This window comes from Pseudopipra pipra, chromosome 20, assembly GCF_036250125.1.
Source record: "Pseudopipra pipra isolate bDixPip1 chromosome 20, bDixPip1.hap1, whole genome shotgun sequence".
Taxonomy (NCBI): domain Eukaryota; kingdom Metazoa; phylum Chordata; class Aves; order Passeriformes; family Pipridae; genus Pseudopipra; species Pseudopipra pipra.
The window spans coordinates 8236390-8257961 of NC_087568.1; the positions used below are offsets into that span (position 1 = coordinate 8236390).

The 21572-nt window shown below is 44.0% G+C and overlaps 1 protein-coding gene across 2 annotated transcripts in view; it reads right to left on the reverse strand.

Annotated features, from left to right (window-relative positions):
- Positions 1–21572, reverse strand: part of PAPPA (pappalysin 1) — a 181679-nt gene that overhangs the window by 139121 nt on the left and 20986 nt on the right. For both annotated transcript variants that reach the window (XM_064677104.1, XM_064677105.1), the window contains exon 2: positions 14791–15859. In XM_064677104.1, coding sequence (XP_064533174.1) covers positions 14791–15859 — 1069 coding nt within the window. The remainder of the gene's footprint in view (positions 1–14790; positions 15860–21572) is intronic.

A 21572-nucleotide genomic window follows, 5' to 3' on the forward strand; every position in this document is an offset into this window, starting at 1 on the left:
GAATATTTGGGATTTTTAGGAAGGTCAGGGTGGGGAGCACTGTGGCCATGGGGTGCTCACGTGGCACTGTCTCTGCTGGGTGTGCAGCTGGGACTTTAAGGGACTGGTCCTTTAGCATCTTTCCCAATTAACACACAGCAAAAAATGCAGGATGGAAAAAGAACAAGATCAAATTCTTTGCTCCTTTCATCTCACTTTTTGACACTAATCCTCCCTGCACATAAACCCTGTGCCACAAAGCGAGATATACATTGCGATTGGAATGAAGAGAGACTTGGAATCCAGCCGACATCAACAAAAAAATAAAACAAAATCATATATAACCACGAAGGACCAAGCAGGTTTATTGCAGGCCCTTCTGGAGTTGATGGGCCAAAATAACCAGTCCAAATATGCAGCTTGCAAAACATCACTTTTGCTTTGGAGATGCCGCTTCTTTTCTGGTTTTATTTTTATAACTCATGGACTTCCAAATCTCATTTCTTAACCTCCTGGCAGGGCTGTGCATGAGGCTGGTCCTGCTGCTGTGGGCAGATCATCAGTGGCTTATGGTTAGGATAATCCCAATCTTCCTCTTTTCTGAGAAAGAAATTAAAACCCGATTCAAATGAGACTGGTTGAAATTTCCTCTTATTTCATCTTATGCAGGAAAGGGTAGGAGACACCCAAGTGAGATCACAAAGAACGTAGTCTGGTCATGGAGACTTCAATTCAAGGAAACCAAGAAAAACTTGTGCCCTGGCACTAAAAGCCTCACATTTTCAAAGTTCATGAGATATTTTTTCTCCCTAATATTTAGCTCTGTTTGGTTTCTGTTTTGTTTTTTTTCAGGGATATTGATGATTCATACCTATAAGTCTTTATCTTCAACAGCAAAGTTGAACGCACTTTTTTAAGGGAAAAAACCCAAACAACTGAATAGTCTACTACTAAATATTATGAGATCTACAAAAGCTGTTCTTTCCCAGCCGTGAGGAGATTACAAGGAAACCGAAAATGTCAGTCACCGAAACAGAAGTTTTACATAAGAACTTTCAGCTTTGAAGTTCCCAGAATCCACAGTAAAATTGCCAGGTGACCTGGCAGAAACAACAACACACCTGCAATGAAAATAGTTCAGAGTTGCAGAAAGAAAATACTGTGGACAGAGTGTTTTCTAAATCCAGCAAAACATGGCAGCAATGGCTGTAACAGGCACCACCAACATAATGAACTCCTTGACATCAAAATCCTGCCCCTCATTCCCCTCTGTTGAGCCAGAGAAAAGCAGGAGAAAAGATGCAAATGTGCCTTTTCCAAACACTCAAGAACTTTCAGACTCTCTGGGCTTTAAACCTGTGCAGGACCTGCAACTTCCACACAGATCCCACAGACCTCGTTGTACATGTGAGGATGCTTCTTGAACTGGGGGATGCATCAAGCAGAAAATGTCCTCTACTCCTTAAATGAGCAGTGGGCAGCAGCCACAGCTAATGCCCAGGTTATTAGCTGGATGGAAGGACGTTTGGATTTCCTCCCATATGGATCTGCTAACACGTGCACCAGAAAACAGACACTATCAGTGCAAAACATAAGGCTGATTGTAAGCGTTCCCTGGAGGACACACTTCCCAAGACCCTGCTAAATTGGACTGGCAGCTCATGAAACGTGCAGCACTGATCCAGCATGTAACTGTAAACTATAGGAAATCATACCCATATATTTGGCCTTCAGACATGAGCGCAGAAATTGCCTGTTTTGGCATCACGAGCCTGTGGATCCACTTGAATCAAACCCAGACCTCTAGCAAAGGGCTGTGAGAATGCAAAGATCTGTTCTCCATTGTCAAATGATAACACAAGAAGGGCAAAACTCTAATTTTCCTTTATGGCAGATTTCTTGACCGACTTTTGCCCCGAGTACAACCACTGTGGACAGGCCACACAGTTTAATTTCCCCATAAATAACAAATAACATTTGCAACCTCTGTCACTCTGCTTATCTCAACCACACATCAGCTTTTGCCCTGGTCCGCTGCTGTAATTTATTGGTAATGTGTCACTATCAACTACTACAGGACTTAAGGTCTTGATGGCTAAAAATCCAACTCTGCAAAGGATCCAGCAAAACCTGCAGGTTGTCATTTTTGCCCATTTCCACCTCAAATTATAAACCACATTTATAAAGCCTGTGTTAGCATGAAATGTCTTGCAGCTCCCTGTCAAAGACAGAGGGGGACTGTTATGAATTCCCTCACTTCCACAACTCACATGCCAGCTCAAGCACATGCCAAGAACTTTGTAAAACTTGACATGCTGCCTTACTCAGTTGTGGGGGAAGAGAAGGCATCCTGGAAGCACCTTTTGCATCATCTCCTCATGATGGATTTCTAGATCAAAACACTGGAAATGCTTCAGGTATTGTTCCCAGATGGATGCAAAGAGAACTTTGTGTCTGATCAAGACGAGAAGAGCTAAAGATTTTAGCCTGAATTTTTAAGACAAAAATCACAGAATCAATAAAGTTGGGAAACACCTTTGAGATCATCGAGTCCAACCTATGACCAAACACCACCTTGTCAACCAGAGCATGGCACTGAGTGACACATCCAGCCTTTCCTTGAACACCTCCAGGGATGGTGACTCCACCACCTCCCCGGGCAGTCCATTCCAATGTTTAATCACCCTCCACAAATAAGACACTTTGTAGCAAAAACACACAAATAAATCTCTCCTCAGAAGTAAATCTATTAGAAGAATTCTGAGCGTATGAAGAGGGAGCCAGGAACTTCCAGCCCTTTTTTTTTTTGAATCAAATTAGGTGCAGGGGGAGAATCAAACAGCACAGAATTCTTCAGGCAAACTGGGAGAAACACACTCTGATGTGTCTGACAGAGGCATTTTACTCTGTGTTTGGAAGTTTATCATGACCGATCAATTCTGGAAGAATTAGTGAGCGCGCTCTGGGTTTTGGCACGGACACAGTCGTGGTAAAAATGCTGGAGGCAAAAGGGAAGTGATTTTCATAATGCTGTGAACTGTTGCCATCAATCCTTACCCAAAACATTTCTTCTACTCACTCTAGTGCAGTGCTGTGCTGTAGGAGCTTTCCCCTCACCTTCTGCCCGTTGTCTCAGGAAAGCTCTCGACCTCACTCATGCTCTGGATGTGGAGATTCAAGGCAAGGACCAAAATCTTTGGGAGTTCAACCTTTCTACGGACTTCAAAGAGCTTGAGATGTGTAACTCAGTCCAGACAGAAAGCATAACATACACTTGGAACAAAACTATGTACACAAAAATAGGAAAGACTGAATGACTGTGAAGGAACGCAGGGAGATATGAATTGTGAAGCACATTTAGATACCTATTTTCACGGTCTAAACTTGGTGCCCTGAATCCTAGTGGAAGATCTGACCTTTTCTCCTGCAATTATAAAGACTTTAAGATGTAATTCTCTCACTCAAGCCTATGCTGTGTGTCTATACCTGTGGTGAGCAGATGGCACTACTCATTCCCTAAGGAACTGAGCAACAACTGCAAATAGCCAGTGCTTATCCTCAGCTCTCAGTGCAATAACAGTGACACTACACATTTCAGGAGGGATCAGCACAAAGACAAAATAAACCCCCTTAACCAGAAATGCCAAGCCCAAACATATTCAGGTGTTTTGAATAACAGAAGTAATTAATTCTCAGTATTTCTCGGGCGTGCCTATGTTTGCCTCCCGTTGTGTTTCCTGGGATTGAAGACAGGAATAGAGCATCACCAAGCTTGTGGAAATCAGGAGATCACAGAAAAATGCTGTTTTGTAACTGTTCTCAACCCGTTGTGCAAACCTCAGCAATTCAGATATTTGGAAATATTTCCATTCTCTCTGATGCTCACGTGAAGCAAACCAAGCTCTGGCCTTTTCAATGTCTACCCACATTCTCTAAATGAGTGTAGCATATTTCCTTATTTACTTACAATTTTTCACCAGTTAATCTCTCTCTGACTCATTTTTAAATAAACAAAACAAATTAATTAATTAAGGAAACACAAAACAACTTAAGGCAAAGCTTTTCAAAGTGTAAAGGGGATTTTGATACCCACGCTCTACAGCTAGTCAGCGGGTCTTGGCTTGGGAATTTAATTCCCTTTTATGCCTTTGGAAGGTGCACAAAAAATGTGTAGGTGATTACAGTGATGGGCCTTTTAATTGATATCATCTGGATTTTATGATATTTAATCAATGTCTGAGTTCTGACTGCAAAGGAAGCTTAAATTGACATCCTCACTCCACTCTGCTCATTGCTCACTAGCCTGTCTTCTTTGATACATGAATATAATTTGCAAGTCTGACAAGGCCACCAGTCTCATTACATCATATCATGGAAATTAGAAATGAATCAATAAACAGAGAGGTGAACTCCTGATCAGCTTTTTCCTTCCACAAAATGTGGAATTCTTCACATTTTACCCCTAATCCCACATCTGATCAAACTGAAACGTCTTCAGGGTCAGGAATGTCTCCGCTTCCTTTTGGTATTTAATCACATCTCAGAAAAGCTGGCATTTTGTGTCTGTGTGTCTTATCTTCATCCTTTGTACAATTTGTGCTGTTCAATGCCGAAGAAATAATTCAGCAACATGTTTCATGTGATGAGGCAGGTCCTGAAAGGAGGAGAAATGCTGGCATGGCCCAAGTAACAGATTAAATCCCCTTCTTGGCATATTCATTTTTACTGCGTCTTCCAGTACAATTTCAACATGGAATTTTCCTGACATAAATCACACAGGTTGCTGTGTCTTTCCCCTCTTCCCCTCCACGCCATGCTGCGTAGCTCCGTGTTTTGGTAAATCTCATCTATTAATAGTTGCCCTCTGTGGCTATTAAAAAATACCTCAGTAGTCAAAAGCCAGCCCTTGCAAGGGAACAGCTGTGGATGCCTGAACACACGCAGGACCCGGCATCACACAGCAAAGCCCTTTCTTGGCTCCAAGTCAGAGCAAACCGATTAAACACGGCCATAGTCAAGCTAATGGAAAAGGAGCCCCTTCCCTGCAACACGGGGAGAGAGAGGCCGGCTCTTCCAGGCTGGAGAACATCAGGGTATTTCCATTTTCTCACTGACATTTTCTTTTTTTTTCCTTTTTTAACTCAGCAAACCCCCCCCTCCCGTGTCTTCCTCGCTTCACCCTTCTTGCCAAGTCCCAGTAAAATCTTGCACTTAAAGAAATAGGACGAAGACGTCATCGCAGTGAGTATCAAAGGTCACAGGGTAAATTTTAAGGTCTAGTCTACTTCTTTTTTTTTTTTTTTCTTTTGTTTGATTGATTTAAGTGATTAAAGCGTTTCTGCTCTTCCTGTGCTTTCAGCAGCATCCTGGGTAACTCAGGGGAAATTCAAACCAACCAGCTGTGATCTGTATTACAAAGTCGAGGCTGGAAATACAACACAAGGATGTTGATGGGGCCATACTGGAAAGGGTGAAAGGAGAGGGATATTGAATCTTGGTAAAGTGGCAAAGTGCTTTTATGTGCTGGAATGAGAAATATTCAGCTTAGCAGAGGATACAGGGAGTTCCTCATCCTCTCTAGTGCTGCAGGGTACCAGTCCCATCACAGAGCAGCTGGTTGGTGACAAAGTACCTGACTCCTGATGGCAGGAATCCTCCCTGGATTTCACTTTGAAATGTAATTAAAATTCTTGAAAATTCTCAAGGAACACTGAGTTCCCAGGATTTCCATGCAAAGTGTGCAATGGCACAGCCATCACAAGGATGAGCAGAGGAAGGGTACAGGATTCTCAGGTCCTCTGAAAGCCAGGCTTGGGATGTCCACACTCCCAGCACACCTGGGCTGAGGCTGCAGGAACTCACAGACCCAATGCCACACAACTTCAGCACCTTTCAGATTTCCCAAGGGACATTTCGCTGAGATAAATCCTCCTTGCAAAGCTGACGGGATTGATTTGTAAAACCAAGAGAGTCTTGAGCTGGGAAAACTAACTACCACGGCTTCTCACTGAAGTCCTCAATTTATTGACACAACAAGGTTATAGCACGAGAAGCAAATTTATTCCATATTATCTACTGGCAGTATAGCTCCAAAGATGCATTTTGAGGCAGGAGAAAGAATTTTATTCTCCAAAGCCTTGTAATTCAACCCTGCTGAAGCTGCCCTCACACAAATCAGCGATGACACATCTTTTCAACATCTAGGGCCAAAATTATTTTTAAAAGCATTGCAGGTAATTGCCACTGCTCTCATTCCAAACCACTGCTGTTTCCACTATTTTACCATCACTGATGTAACCCAACAAGTGTCAACAGCAAACATGGGCTGCTTCTGCAATTACTGAATTAACGGAAATAATCCATTTCACAACAAACAGCTCACCCATGTCAATGGCCAGACCTTTAACTGCAATTTACAGGAGATGTTGTGTTTCCAAGGTTTGTTATAAACTACACAAACATCTGGGTACCTTCTGAAATAATTGGTCTGCAGGGTGAGGATTTTATCGATCTTTTACACTGGGGTGGATTAGCCACAAGAGTCTTTAAAACAACTGTGGAAAAAAAAAATTGCTGAATCTAGTTCTCCTAAGGAATTTCAGAAAGACTCAATTAGGCCAAAACCTCTAATCTTGGTTTCAGTGGGGTCCCTTTTTAGTAGGGGTCCTTCTAGCAGGGTCCCTCCTTTAAAAGAAAAAGGAAATTAAAAATGAAAAACAGCACTGGGGAAAAGCTAAACGTGTACTTCAAACTCACACATGCCAGGAAATTTAGAGTTAAAGGTGAAACTCCACCCTAAAGAGTTCCATACTGGAGATATTTCAGGGAACAAACGTAACGTGTTCTGAAATACAAAGACCCAGTAGGGTGCACTAGGTATGGAGTTTCAGCCTTCACTCCAAATTTCCTGGCTTTTTGGAGCTTTATTAGAGTTTCAAACCCCAAACATTTAAGTAGTCCAAGAAGTTTCCTCAGCGCAGCTCACCCCGATCCTCTTGGAAGCTGAGAGCAAACACACCGGTGGTGTAACCACCCATCCATTATTAATGAACCTGAAAACACTTTCCTGCAAATTTATGCTAATTTGGAGTGCTGAAATTATATGCAAACTAGGTAGTTTCACTTGAGTTACCCTGAGAAACTTCAAAATTGCAAATCTACTGCGAGCAAAACAGAAGGACAGGATTTCATTGACCCCAGCAGAGCATGTGCTCCTAATCTTCCTCCACAGTATGTGGGTCCTGCAGTTCCCTGTCAGGCAGGGATGAAATCAAGCGAACACAGAATTGCTTTTGACACTAGTGGCTTATATTCCTGGTCTGAACACTCTGCTGTGTTGTGGGATGGGGATATATCCATCTTCTGCATGAATCTGGAAGAAACACGGCTATGGCCATCAGCATCATTTTTACAGCACAGTTTTATGACCAAGTTGCAAACACTGAAGTGGTTCCAGCGTATCTCAGTAACCCTGACAGAGCTGTTTGAGGTTCTGCATCATTGCATGTCCTGAGAGCTCTGTGGAAATTATGATCATCCTTCCCAAATCACCCACAAAGAAAGTTTTAGGACTATCTGATGATTTCAGCGGGTGTCTTGACACACATCTCATGGAGAGGACATCACACATAATGTGAAATTGGCCTCAGCAGTTGCTCTGCACAAGAGTATCTTCGTGGTGGAGAGGTGCAGAAGTGCTGGGACAGCTCCACACTGTCCTGATCCTGGAGTGTTTGAGGGACAATTGACTCGCTGCAGTTAAGAGAAGACAAACTGAGACATCCACTTGGTTTCCCCACCTTGCTGGTCCTTGCTGGACAGCAAGACCACCCTCCTCCCTGTGAGGGTGGTGAGATCCTGGCCCAGGTTGCCCAGAGAAGCTGTGGCTGCCCCATCCCTGGGAGTGTTCAAGGCCAGGTTGGATGGAGCCTTGAGAAACTCCTCATGGCAGGGGGGTTGTAAATAGATGATTTTTAAGGTCCCTTCCAACATAACCCATTCTGTGATTCTATGACTATTATTTGTTTCTTCTGTTCAAAACTTGCATCTCTTTTCCCAGACTTTCAATCACATCTGCTGAAGCTGCAGACAAGTCCTCTGTGGCATAAAGGTATTTTTCTACACAACAAATATAAACTACTTACAGAAACCACTATTTTCCTGAATAATCACACTTTTGGGTTTGCTCTCCCCCACCATTAGGTTCACAGATATCAGGCAAAGGCAGAGCTGCTAGGCCAGTCTTTAAACCTCTGCTTATATTTACATTTTCAGATTAAAATATATAAAGAAAATTCACCTTATCCTTCTCACCCCTTTCTCCTGAACCATGAAAACCCACTGTGTGAAGGCACCAGTAATGCTGAGGGTTTGGAGTGTGGCTGCACAGAGCAAACTCCCCCAATACACAGCACAAGCCAGCATCATCCCTTGTGATATATTTCTATCCATTTCCACTGGCAGCAATAGCAAAGAGATCACTGGGGGGGAAAAAAAAAAACAACAAACAAGTGAAGTATAGTTTGCCCAAGTCCAGCAATCCATATGAGAGGCAAAGTCAAAAGCATCCTGTTCAGCATGGTGGTGGTGGCTGCTCTGTTTTTCCCCAAAGGGCAGCTATTGCTTGCTAGAATTGGACTTAAATGCCTATCAGGAAAGAAGACTGAAAGACAGAATGGGAATTACAAGTGTAAGTATTGCACCTGGTTAAGCTTGCCACAGAAATTCACTGTGCATCTCCCTCAGTGTGAAGGGGGCAACCTCCTGAATTTACAGGAGGTTTCAGCTTCCTTTAATTAAAAATGCAAAGGTCACCTCACAACCACAAGTGAAGAGAGGTTGTACACAAATGGATGTGGCAGAAAAAGAGGGTGATTAATGCAAGGCCCCGCAGCACTTGAAGGAGGCATGTGGGACGTGATCAAGCTGTGGGGCTGTGTGAGAGACAGTACAACTTGGATTGATTAATAAAGAGAATAAACCAGCCTGTACACTCTGCTGCATTGCAGAACGTGGGAGGGGATGAGCTCCACTTTGTTTCCTTAAGCAGAGGCTGGTAAGGGGTTGCTGGAGAGCATCCATGGGGAGCTGGTCCTGGAGGGAGCAGTGCTGCCCAGCAGTGAGGGGCAAATTCAGTCCCTGCCACATCTGCAGACTCTGCACTTGCCAATCTTCCACGTGGGGTTCCAGAGCCAAATGGGTCTGCATTAGCACTGGAGAGTATTATAATACTTTAATCTGTTGTCTCCCACAAGGATTCTTAATGATCTCTGACAGTTTACTCCATAGATTTTACAGGCTCCCTTCATCCCAAGCATCCTGCAGCTCGACCAGACAGTGATCTTTTTCCATAATGGATAATGTCCATGAAAGAAACCATAAGTTCTATGAGTCTTGGGGAAAAAATGTGTTGTGAAAAAATCTGTTGGAAAAGATGACTGTGGGTCAGGCTAAATGGAGCAAACTCCTACTGTTTCTAGGGTGTGCAATCGTATAGAAATAGTTTCTTTAGCACTGAAGTCCTGTCTGTATCAGAATTCAATACTAGACTTATAAATGTCAGTTGCCTGCATGGGAACAGATGCAACTCCTCCCAGCTGATTAACATCCCTGACATCTGGAACAGAGGACAGAATAAACAGAGAGAACAGAGGATTTCCTGTTGGGACTTGGCTTTTGGGTGACAACTACCAAGATACCGCAACTCTGTCCTTGACAGCATTACTCTTCACCTTCTAAACAGCCCTGGTAATTAAAGAACTGGACATTTAACACTGAATCCCTAGACAAAACCTCAGGTATTTGCTCTATGTCTGTCTGATACCTGTGTGAATGCAGCAATCCTTGATGTCAAGAGCTGCACAATGGTCTCTTCGAGGCAGGGGATTAAGTTCTCAAGCTCCCGGAACTGAAGAGCTTTGATGGATTTCTTCTGTTCTTTTTAGTGTTTAGGATTAAGTGGAAATTAGCCCTTTTTTAGGAATCAAGGAGTATTTCTTACAACTCTAGCTCCTGGAAAAGGGCATTCAGTGTGCCCCCCTCCTTCAGAGCAAGTTGACCATATTTTTCAAGTAAGCCTCATGAAGAGATTTCCAGCAGAAGAGAAGGAAAAAGAGGTAAGAGGCTGATCTAATAGTCCATAGAAGAGCCCTGGAGAGCAGCCACAGCTCAGTTACCTGCTCAAGGCTTCCCTGAGCTGTGGATTAGCCACCACCTCCTCCTTCTAATGCTACTGCTGGAGCCCACATGCCACAGCACGGTGTGTTCTTCATGCACGGCTCTGACACACCCCTTCCTGCTCAAAACCACTCTGGAAATTCCTACAAATTGTTCAAATGTCTATTCAGAGCCTAATTTACATATGTCTGGATGTGCAAGCTGATGTGATGCAACCTGAGCTTTGCTGAACTGCCCAAAACAAGTGTTGGAAAAGGCCACAGAAGAGGGTGAGGTCAGTGAGACACTGGACTTCAGCTCTTGGAGGACTGGAACTAGATGATCTTTTAGGTCCCTTTCTATCCAAACTATTCTATGATTCCTTGGTTTGGTGTCAACCTGAGTTTGCAGGCAGGTGCTTCAGATAGACCAGAACTTGTACAGCTCATCCCTGCCCCTGATTTAGGCAGAGCTGAAGGGCTGTGGGAGCCTTCAGGGCACACATGTGGATGCTGAGAAAGACTGTGCCCGGGTCAGTTATTCTGAGGGGATTTCCAGCAAGTATTCAGTAGGCTGTATGAATCCAGGGAGCTTGAAGAGACTGCAGGAGCTTTTACTGCTTCAGGAATTTCATCAGTGTTCTCCTAAGCAGGCACCAAGGGGAATGCTCCCTTATCTGTCCGTGCAATCCTGTGGTGAAGCCTGATGTGCAAACCCAATATTACATAAAAGGAATGGCTCAGTTAACCATAGGATGGTGCAAGAACTCACCACATCAAGTGGCATTTACTGAGCATGATTTCCTATGATCCCTTGCTGTTCGTTTCAAGTTTTTTGGAAAGCAGCCCTGGTAGGTGTCATGAGCTCAAAGCCTTCCCTCTTTTGTAACCAGCAATATACCAAATAACACAAGGAATGTGTCTTTTTGGCAAGTGTGTCTATCCTTGCTCCTTCCCTTTGTATTGGGCCAGACTGTATGATCTTAGCATGTTTTAATTTCCCAGAATTGCAGAAAAGTGGAACAGTATTTGTAAATCTTCTGCTGGGACAAAATACATTTTGTCCCTCCCTCATGAAATTAATAAAAAGAAGCAAGGCAGATATTCTTGGATAAAGCCTGCTGTGTGGCTAATGATAACCAGTCCTTTGTTTTTTCCCTGCAGGCTATTAAAACAGAGGAGAGATGATCTAGTTGGTACCACAATGTTTATGGCTTTTCTGCTGAGCAGCTCCGGGAGCAGAGCTCCCAGTCTCAGTGTTGTCCCTTCAGAAAACTTAAATGTACTTAAACCTCTGTGCACCAACATCTCCACTGTCTGGCTATGGCACAGAACATCAGCTTTTTGGAGGCAAATATTTTTGGAGAGGTGCCACAAAGAGAGGCTGGAAACACAAAAAACCCAACCAGCTCTGCTGCTGGGGTCAGCTTTAAAGTCACCACAGTTGTACCACAGCAGTGACTGAAGTACTATCAAAGTACCTGAGCTCTCTTTGTCCAAGGTGCCAAAAGGATCACAAGAAACTTGTAACACAGATCCGAGGTGTCTTGGAATTGTTCCAGTGGTATCTCTCAGTCAGAAAGCATGCACAGGCCTTATCAAGGCTAATGGCAACTTTGTCCCAGGATGGAGCTTGGAACTGAGACAGTCAGAAGGAAAGTGGCTGGAAACAGATACATCATCTTTTGGGGATGAAGAGGCACTGAGGAGGGTTCCTGTTTATAACAGCATCAATCAAGCATTAGCACTTTTTGGTTGGTTCCAAAGGACAAAAGCACTTTGGGAATAAACTGTGCCTGGTGAACAGCTGGCTACAACTGCTGACACTGAGGGTGTGGAAGGAACAAACCCAGCAGTGCCTGAAGGCTCCCCCAGTACCAGGGACGACTCTGAAGAGCACTTTACAGCACAAAGTTCAGGAAACTCTTTATTGGTACCATTTAATCTTTCTTTCCTGCCTTTCCTCACCAGAATGAAGGATCTTTTCCCTTTCTTCTGCTATTGTTAGACTGAACTTTGGCAGAGGAAATACCTGGAATTAGATGTGAGTTCTCTGTGGCTGTGGAGATGTCTTCAGTGCTGTGGTGCAAGGCCTGCACCAGAGGAGACTGAGGACTCTGTGCCAATGACAGTGATGACAAGGGGGACTGGTGATACAAAATGGGTCCAGATGGTGCTGACTGGGTTTTGACTTAGTCACTAATTGACAAGGAAATCTCTCTCTCAGGGGGTGATGCTGATGGCAAACCCAAAGCCAAACATAGGGTTTGAATCTTCACCCTTGTAGTCAATGAAGGCTTTGCTGCCAAAGTCACTGCCCTAAATCTGTATTTGTTGACTTAAATACCCAAAGCAGTGTCACCCAGCCTTATGGACCTCATTGGTAGGTCCACAGGCCCAAGTGCTCTATTTTGCCATCCTGAGAGCAAACAGCCATCACAGAGGTGGGTTTGAGCTCAGCCCAAGCACATTGGCCACCAAAAAAAGGCTCAGAGAGATGAAATATCTTCCACTGCCCTCCATGGTGTCATTGCCAGTGATCAAAGCTGCATTACAGTGTCTGTGCAAAGGCAAATCAATGAAATCTGACTGTTGCAATAAGATCTTTGGAGCATCTATGGATCTTCTCAGGCTCTACCCTGTGGAATAGGACCTTCAGGCCTCCCTCACTATTTCAAGGCAAGAAGAGTTTTCTCTCAAGTCAAAATGAACATGTAGAAGATCTACGAGCTCAAGGCCATGAGATGCAAACCCTCCAGACAAGCTCAGCAAGGTGATTGTCTCCAAAAGGAACCTAAAACTGTATAAAAGGCAACTAGGTGGTGTTAAGGTAACTTCAGATTTTGGAATTCATTTTCTTGCTCAGGCTTGTGCAAGCACAGCCTGTTCAGCAAAAAGGCTTCATTTGAAATAGAAACCTCTCTGTACATCAGAATAACAGTGAGACACAGTTTTAGATCTGTTAACTATAATTTACAAGGCTTTTCCTGTTTCATTTTATATGGGTATTATGCTGGTCACAGGACAAGTGATAAAAGGGTACTATCAAATTAAAAATAATGTATTTTCCTAAAAATTGTGCTAGTTGTTATAACTAACACCTCGAGTTCTCAGAACTACGGTGTTAAAACAATCCAATTTGCATTATGCCTTTGATGATATTTGCTTGGTTGTGTTCCTCTCCAGTTGAACAGTATTAAAAGATTTGTATTTTTCCTTTCAATGTTTTCAAGCATTAATACTTAAAGTATCTCCTCATCTGAGCTTTATTCATTGGTAACTGACTGAAGTCAAGCTGAGTTAGAAGGATTTTTTAAAAAACAACCTCACTGTAGCTAAAAAAAAAACACAGAAAGGAAGCTTTTCTTTGCAGCTTAATTATGTGTATTTAAAGCTCCAGTAGAGCTGATAATGTTGTTTAAAAACTTCTCTTTACCAAGGAAGCTATAAATATAGTCTGAAATGCTGTAATGGAAGGGACTCCAGAACAGCTCATACTTTCCTTATTAACCTGAACTTTAGTGTTGATAACATTGTGTGTTCTGACCATTTAGTGGTTCCCCCTTTATTACTTCATGAACTGCCCTAAAAAAACTATGATGTGGAATACAGACAACAGAATTTCAGCTTTAACCTCCACCTTTTCTGTGTTTATGTTTTTAACTCCTTCAAAGGTAACACTTTATTACTTAAACACATAAATTTATCTGAAGATGACCAAAATCTGGAGTAATTGTAGGCACGTGGAACTCAACTGACACAAGTTATTCAAGGATGCCACTCTTCAAGCTAAAACATAAGGAGGCCTTGGCTGAGGAGCTCAGGATTTTATCAACTCACATCCACCCACAGAAAGTTGTCCTGGCACTTGCAATGAAGGTGCATCACCCCTGTTTTCATATATAAGTAAAAAGGGGCACAGAAGAGTTCCAGTGCCCACCCAGTGTGTGCAACAGCACTGCCAGGAACCTGGATGCACCTCCCTCCTCAGAACCTACAGACTCAGTTGCCCCTGTAAGCAGTGCTTACAGAAGGCTGTACACAGAGCATGAAGAGATAGAATTACCTACCTACCTTCAAAGTCCTGTAGAATTTCAGTCTACCTAAGAGTATTCATGTTCTGTTCCATGCCTGAGGGGCTCTTCCCTCTCCAAATACACATGAGCTTTCTATGACATCCAATCCCCACTCCTAAGAGTCTGTGGTTAAAATAAACTTCACAGTGCTACAATATACTGCTCATAGCCAAAAACCAACAGGTCTCCCAAAGCTGGCTGCTTCAGTCACAGATTCATGGAATATTCTGACTTGGAAGGGACCAACAAGGATCATTGAGTCCAGCCCTTAAGTGAATGGCCCATACAGGGAATTGAACACACGACCTTGGCATTATTAGCACCAAGTTTTAACCAACTGAGCTGATTTCACAATCTTTAGCACAGAATTTCTTTAGACGCTGCTCAGACCATTACTGAGATTGCATTTGGATAACTGTAATGTGAACCAAACACTAAGAAAAAAAAATAAAATCATTACAAACTCCAAAAACCCATAACAGCAACAACGCAAGGGTTCAACAAGCCAGCAGGCTGATCAATACTGAGACAGACATTCATCAATATGACCATAAAAAAAGCTTGTTTAAGAAATTGCCTACCTGTAAGGAGAATATGGGTCAAAGCAGGTCTTGGTGACTTCTGTTATCTCCGGGTTACAGCACTCCCCCCCATCGAAGTTGTACCTCTCGTAATTACAATCCATGTCACACACCCCGTTCTGCTTCTTCTTGTTGAAGAGCGTGTGCCGCACGTGCCTGCAGTCCCCTCCGTCGTAGCCAGTCAAGGTGTGGTTGCACTCAGGGTCACAGTTCTCATCCCCGATCTTGCTGATGTCGCAGTTGGCCAGGATGAGGCGGTGGCGAAGCGAAGAGTTCATCACCTCCAGCACCTCCAGCTCCCAGGTGATGTTGTAGCGGCTGAACGCCTCGTTCAGGTGCTGGTGCTGGAAGTCGATCTGCTGCTGGCTGACGGTGGGGTTCTGGTGTTTGTCGTCGTAGAGGTTCACCACGCGGTACCGCACGATTTTGTCGCGGCGGAACCGCGGCAGCTCGTTGTAGCTGGCGATGACGTCGGTGTTGTCGCAGACCGTCTGCCCGCAGAGAGGAGGGTCCAGGCTGGTGTCCAGCAAGTAGCCGTGGTGGTAGCTGAACTTGAGCTTGGGACTGCTGCCATCCTTCATGGGAGACCAGGTGCTTTTCACATTCAGTAAACTGTCTTGAAGGACTAGCTGAGGTAGGGGCGTGTCTTGCCTGTGAACCGCCTGGTCCATGTCCAACAAGATCTCCTTTTGAGACCGGGCTGTCCTCCAGAGGCTGAAGTGCTCCACGTATCCCCGATAGTTCTGGTTCAGGGCGTTCCCCCCGAGCATGAGCACCTTGCACTTCACGGTCAGGGGGCTGAAGATGCTGCCCACCTGCTCTCCGCTCGTGGCCACCTGGGCGCCGTTCACGTAGAGCCTCATCAGGTGCCCGTCGTAGGTGGCAGCCAGGTGCACCCACTGGTTGGGGAGGTAGCTGCGGTGTGCCGCGATGGTGGTCACTTTGCGGGCACGGTCCGTCTTCAGGGAGAAGAAATAGCGGGGGTCTCTGTTCCCCTGGTCACTGACGGTGTTAATCCCCAGGACCCATCCTCGGTCGCGGGAGGTGTAAGAACATTTGTCATACAGTCCTGCGCGCCCCCCCGAAAGAAAAAGAAAGATGAATAAATAAGGATGACAGAGTAAAGGCGTTTAGTCTTTAAATTGTATAAATATATCTCTCTAGATGTATATACACACACTCACCTACATCTGTTAGACAGTTGGTGCACTAGAAAGATTTTAAATCATCTGGTGCACGGTTGTGGGAGGTCATGTTAAGACTTCTTATTAAAGGTCAAGATTTGCCAGCAAAGTGTAGAAATGGGATTCCCCTTTCCTGACCAAAGCCCAAAACTCCTCTGCAAATTCCTCTCAGGAAAATGTTGGACTGTGCATTTGGTTCTTACCTTCCCTCAAAGCCATACATCAGTGGCTGAAAACAACAACAAGCAATCCCTTGAGAAGCAATCCCTGCTGATGTCACTCATACTTCATACCCATAACCCTGTATCTAACAAGGTCCAGAGGAGAAATAAGTATAAAATCCAAATACTGCACACTTTGAGAAACGCTGAGCAGCTGCAATAATCTTGATGGGTTCAAGCACACAAATCCTACAGAGAGTGAATGGGATGTGTTCAGGTTACCTTCAAAGCCCTACCCAACAAAACCAGTAAGGAAAGGGCATACACTGGGAGGTTGGATGTGCAGAAGAGGGTATACACCTCACTGGGAAAGGGCAAAAAACATGCACAGATGGACATACACATTCAGAAAGATTCCTGCTCCCTCACATGCACAGCTTCCTATCAACTCAATGCACCACATGGAATATACTCTAATGATTTTTCCTGTAGGCTCAGAGTAGTTGTGGCTGCCCCATTCCTGGAAGTGTTCAAGGCCGGACTGGATGGAGCTCTGAGAGACCCAATCTACTGGAAGGTGTCTCTGCCTATGGCAGAAGAGTTGGAACAAGATGGTCTTTAAGGTCCCTTCCAACCCAAAACATTCTATGATTCTATAGACAAAGTGTGGATCCACACTCAAAGCGCTCTCAACCAGTCTTCAGACAGCTCCAAGCGATGGGAAGAGCCCTCTCCTTCTCAGTTTGGGACATGAGGCTCAGCAAGTTACATTCCCATCTTTCAGTTCTCCACGGCCAAGGGCTGCAGGGACACCCCTCAACCGATAACTTCATCCTTGGAGCTTTCAGCACCAAACGGCCTCTCTGCTATCAGCACACAGAAAACAATCCTTCCCCCAAGCCTCCCCTTCCAAAAGCCTAAAGGAAAATCATAAATCTCTGACAGTTCAGTCCTCGTGAAAAGACTAAATATCCCCTTACCTCACCCCTGCACCCTAACCCTCCCCACACTACAACCAAATAACATCTTCTGCTTCTGACTAAGTTGCTCAACGGCCATCTGTTAACAATCACTCATTAGCAGTGCAGTCTTGTCTAGTATCAACAGAGCAAAGGTTACAGGAGCATTCACTGTATTTTTCCTCCCCTCTCCCAGCACCCACCTTCCCCCCTTCTCCTCACACCCTTCCCCTCTCCTCCTCCTCCTCCCTCCCCTGTAAAAAAACCTCTTCTGATGGGAAAGTTAAAAACATTTAAGCGGGCCTTTTTTTCTGCACACTGGTATTTTGCTAGGGACTCTGAGCTCCCCCTTTTCCTGTTTCCTTTGGAAGAGAGATCCCAGGGTTCGGAAGGTAATGTGTTTATTCATCTGTAGGGCGCACTCAGTTCAAAACCTTTTCAAGACCAGCTTCTGGTTTATACTTCTACTTCAGATCACGAGAAAGGAGAGGAGGAGAACCAGGGAAGGAAAAAAACAAATGTGCTAAAAAAAATGACATTTGCTGGGATGGATATTTAACCAAGAAACTCGTGATATTATGAGAGCCAAAGCTACCAATAACCTTCTGGAGTCTATTTTTTAAGTGTTTTCAAATTTTTCTTTATGGAATAAATACTTTCACAAAGCATTCATTTTCAGATGTATGAGAGCCCATAAAAGTCTGTATTTTTATGAATCTCAAATGAAGGTATTGTCCAACGATAGTGGGTGGATAATACTGCAATGAATAAGAAGACAGCTGGCAAGACAAGTCCCTCTCCCAAATAAGTCATAAAAATCTCAACTTATTACAATAAGACCATTAGAGCTGGTCAGGCGTTTTGTAAGAGAGTTTTTTGCCTGACAAGATGTGCCAAAATGGTGAGAGCAGCAAAACTGATGCAGAAATTGGGGCTGAGAACCTGCTTGTCTTCAGCATGGCCAGAGGAGCCTCAGGGACTCCTTTGGCTGTTTTGACTGAAGCACAGAGGGTCAACTTGTCCCAACCATCTCCTGCCACCTTTGCCACCCAGAATCCAAATCCTCCAGGCCTGTGGACCACAGGGCAGCTGCACACACAGAAGCTGCTCCACCTGTTTCTTCAGGCATCCAAGATCCCCATGGCTGGACAGACATCTGGAAGTCCTGGAACAGATCTCCAGCTCCAGGGAAGTCCACCATACAGCCTTTTAGGGTCAACATTCTTTGCTCTTTGCACTGACCGGGGCCTAGAAATGTTCCCCCAAAGAACCAATAAATTATTATGGACTGGAAATTCAGTTTCCCAGCCAGCATTAAAGAACATCTTCCTCTCTCTGAAGTGCTGCATGATGCTGGTGATTGACCTTGGAACAGATGGAGCTGCTGGAGGAATACTACAGAATAGTAGCAATCCTCCCTTGCCTTTGAGCCTTTAAACCCTGATGTGATGCAACGTGTCTTGAGTTTGGCTCAAACAGCTGCCATCAATTCAAGATTTACAGGGAGCCAAAGGAGGGCAAAAAAAGAAAAAAAAACCAGTGACAATAGGGACACCACTGAACATGCCAGTATGAAAGCTGCTGAACTAAAACACTCTACTATTCCAGTTCCTTGCATTTTCTAGTTTAGGGCAAAGGTCATTACTGAATCCATATGCCACGTACAGTATTCTTTTCTCAAACTTTTACTATTGCAGACATCCAACTCCTGATGAAAAGATGGATTGAACACAATCCTTTCAGCAGCAAGAGTTGTTTTATTCTTAAGAGAAAGGAAAAAAAAAAGAGTAAGAAAAGGGATAAGAAAACCACACTGTCTTGTGCTGGGATAAGAAACCCAACTCCCTTGCAAGTTGTACCCGTTCTTTATGACCCTCTTTTGCCTGAATGCTGTACCTACTTTCCCAATCCTTCACTTTACTTTTGGCTTTAGACTAAGGATCCTCCGGCTAAGGGAGTGTCACTTTTCCGTTTTGTCCCCAGCACAATGAAACTAATTTCAGCTGGGACTTTGGATGTCATAATAAAAGAATTTATTACTTCTTCTATGACAACTAATAAGGGCAAAGCCATTGGAAGAGGGACATGTGAAATAATTGCCAGAACTTCTGAAAACTGAATAATTTGATGTTTTCACAATTTATTTCAATTTAGTAAAAGGTTCCATAGCCATGAGTTATTCCTCAGACATAATTAAGAACATTTTAAACAAGAAGAGGCCTCTTTTACCCCAAACAAGGCTGGTTTTGAGCAAAATCACCCCACACAATGCTTGACACTCCGAACTTCAAGTCAGCTGTGACCACAACCAACATTTACATGAAAAACATACAGAGTTTAGATTCTCATTTACACTGAGAATTCTTTACAATAATGCGGTAGAGGACATTTTTAGCCACTTAATATCCCTTTACAAACCAAGAGTGGTGCAAAGAGGCCTCATGGTAAATGAGACTCAAGCCAATGACTGGAAAACCACAATTTGGCGAATGTGCCTGACGTTTCTGAGCCAAGAAATGGTGCGAAATAAATCTGATGTTTGTTTTCCCCACAGCAATTAGATTAAAAAAATATGCACGAGTTTCATACAGCAGCAAACAGTTTTCTTCACTTCTGCTTGCCCTGAGTTGCTAGAAAGGGATGGAGCTACAGCTAAGCAGAACACTGACAGCCCTTCTGACTCCTTAGTCTGAGTGGTTTGTTCCTTGTTAAGCTCTTGTTCCTGAAGCCCAAGGGATTGAAGTGGAATTTTATGTTTAATTTAAAAAAAAAGAAGAGGTGCTAGTTCAGCTTCCCAGTAATAGGCACTGGTATCTTCCCTTCTCCACAAAGGAGTGAGTCACTGTTCAGAGGACTCTGGAGAAGTGCATGATCAGAGAAGATGCCACATTCCATTATGCTTGGCCAGAGACAGACTTCACTGGCCCACGAGGCTCCTTCCAGTCCCCTGATGTTTGTCCCTTATAGGAAAAGTAAATTCCTAGGCATCAAAAGAGTGGGGAAAGCTGGAAAAATCAACTCCAATGGCCCACAGCCAAAAGCCAAACATGGAAAATGAGAAATACAGACTCTCTTTTTTTTTTTTTAACAAGTGAAAAGTAGTTTTCTGGCTACTGACCCACAATGGCTTCACCATCTCTATGACTGTCCATCTGACCTCTTCCAGGAGTCTGTAACCAATGCCAGCATTTATAAGCTACTTTGTTTTCAGGACTTTTCTGGGGATTTAAGTGGAGTTACATCCTCAGATGGGCCCTGTGCACAGAACAGGGTTTGGCAGCACGAACAGAACATGGAGCATCAGCTGCTGAACCTCTGGAAGACAGTCCTGGGTGAGGACAGCAGGCATTGTAACTGAGATGGGAGCAGCCACAGAGGAATGGGAGCTGCTGGAGTCAGAAGCAGCGATCTGTGGGCAGAGTTTGACATAAGAGAGGCCGGAGTAGCCCATGCAAGCTGCTGTAATCCACTTTAATGTTATAAATAACATACTCCAGGCCTCCCTCACTCACTTCAGAGCTGTTTCTTATGTCTTGCTAACAGCAATCTTCCCAGCTATCAGCCCAGCCGTAGAATTAACTAATTTAATTCTTTACGCAGAAACAGTTTCCTCACTTTGCTGAGCAATGGGAAGTGAAAGAAAACAAAACAACAACAAAAAAAGCAAAATTAGAAAAAAAAAGAAAAAAAGCCTTGTTATGCTTTCATTTCCACGAGGTGGAGGTGGGGGAAGGGGAAGAGGGAGGTCAGTTTGACTTTGAACACATCAGGTGTGCTGTGGAGCCCGTCACAGCCCTGCAAGGCAGGATGGAAAACAGTGCCCCGCACTTCTGAAAGTTGGCCGTGCCTGTTTTGCTGGGAGACTCCAACCAGAGGTGACAGGACTCAGTTATGAAAGGGGAATTTAGGTCAACAATCAAAGCTGCAGTCAGGGGGCCCAAGAACAGGGAGCTAAAGGTTGGGGCTGTTTTTTTCTTTAGCATGCTTTAATCGTTTAGTATCAAAGCACAGACGAACGCTTGAAAGAGCAAATATTCTACAGGAACCTATAGAAAGCTTTTATCTGTCCAGAGGAAAATAATTAAAACCGACAGATTTGGGTTAAGTATCCCCATGTTCCATGCAATTGGATAAGTCAGTGAAGATCCACTGGAGCAGTTCTTGAGTTCTGCACTGGATATTTCACGGTGTGACGTTGAACCCAATATAGTTTTACAAAGGGGAGAAATAATCTCTCCTTTCCTTTGCCGTGCTTCCCCCAGCCCCCACTTCCTTCCACAAGAGTTAAATAATTCAAAGTCCAGAGTACTTAAGGCAACATCTCTGTCTATACCATTTCCAACACAGCTAAGAGGCCTCCTGAGGTCACCCCCTGAGACAAGGACTGGCTCAAGCAAACCACCTGAGACTTGCTCAGGTGGCAATGTACTACTTAAGGAGCAAAAAGGGGATGTTTGCTGCTGCTATCAATCGAGCTG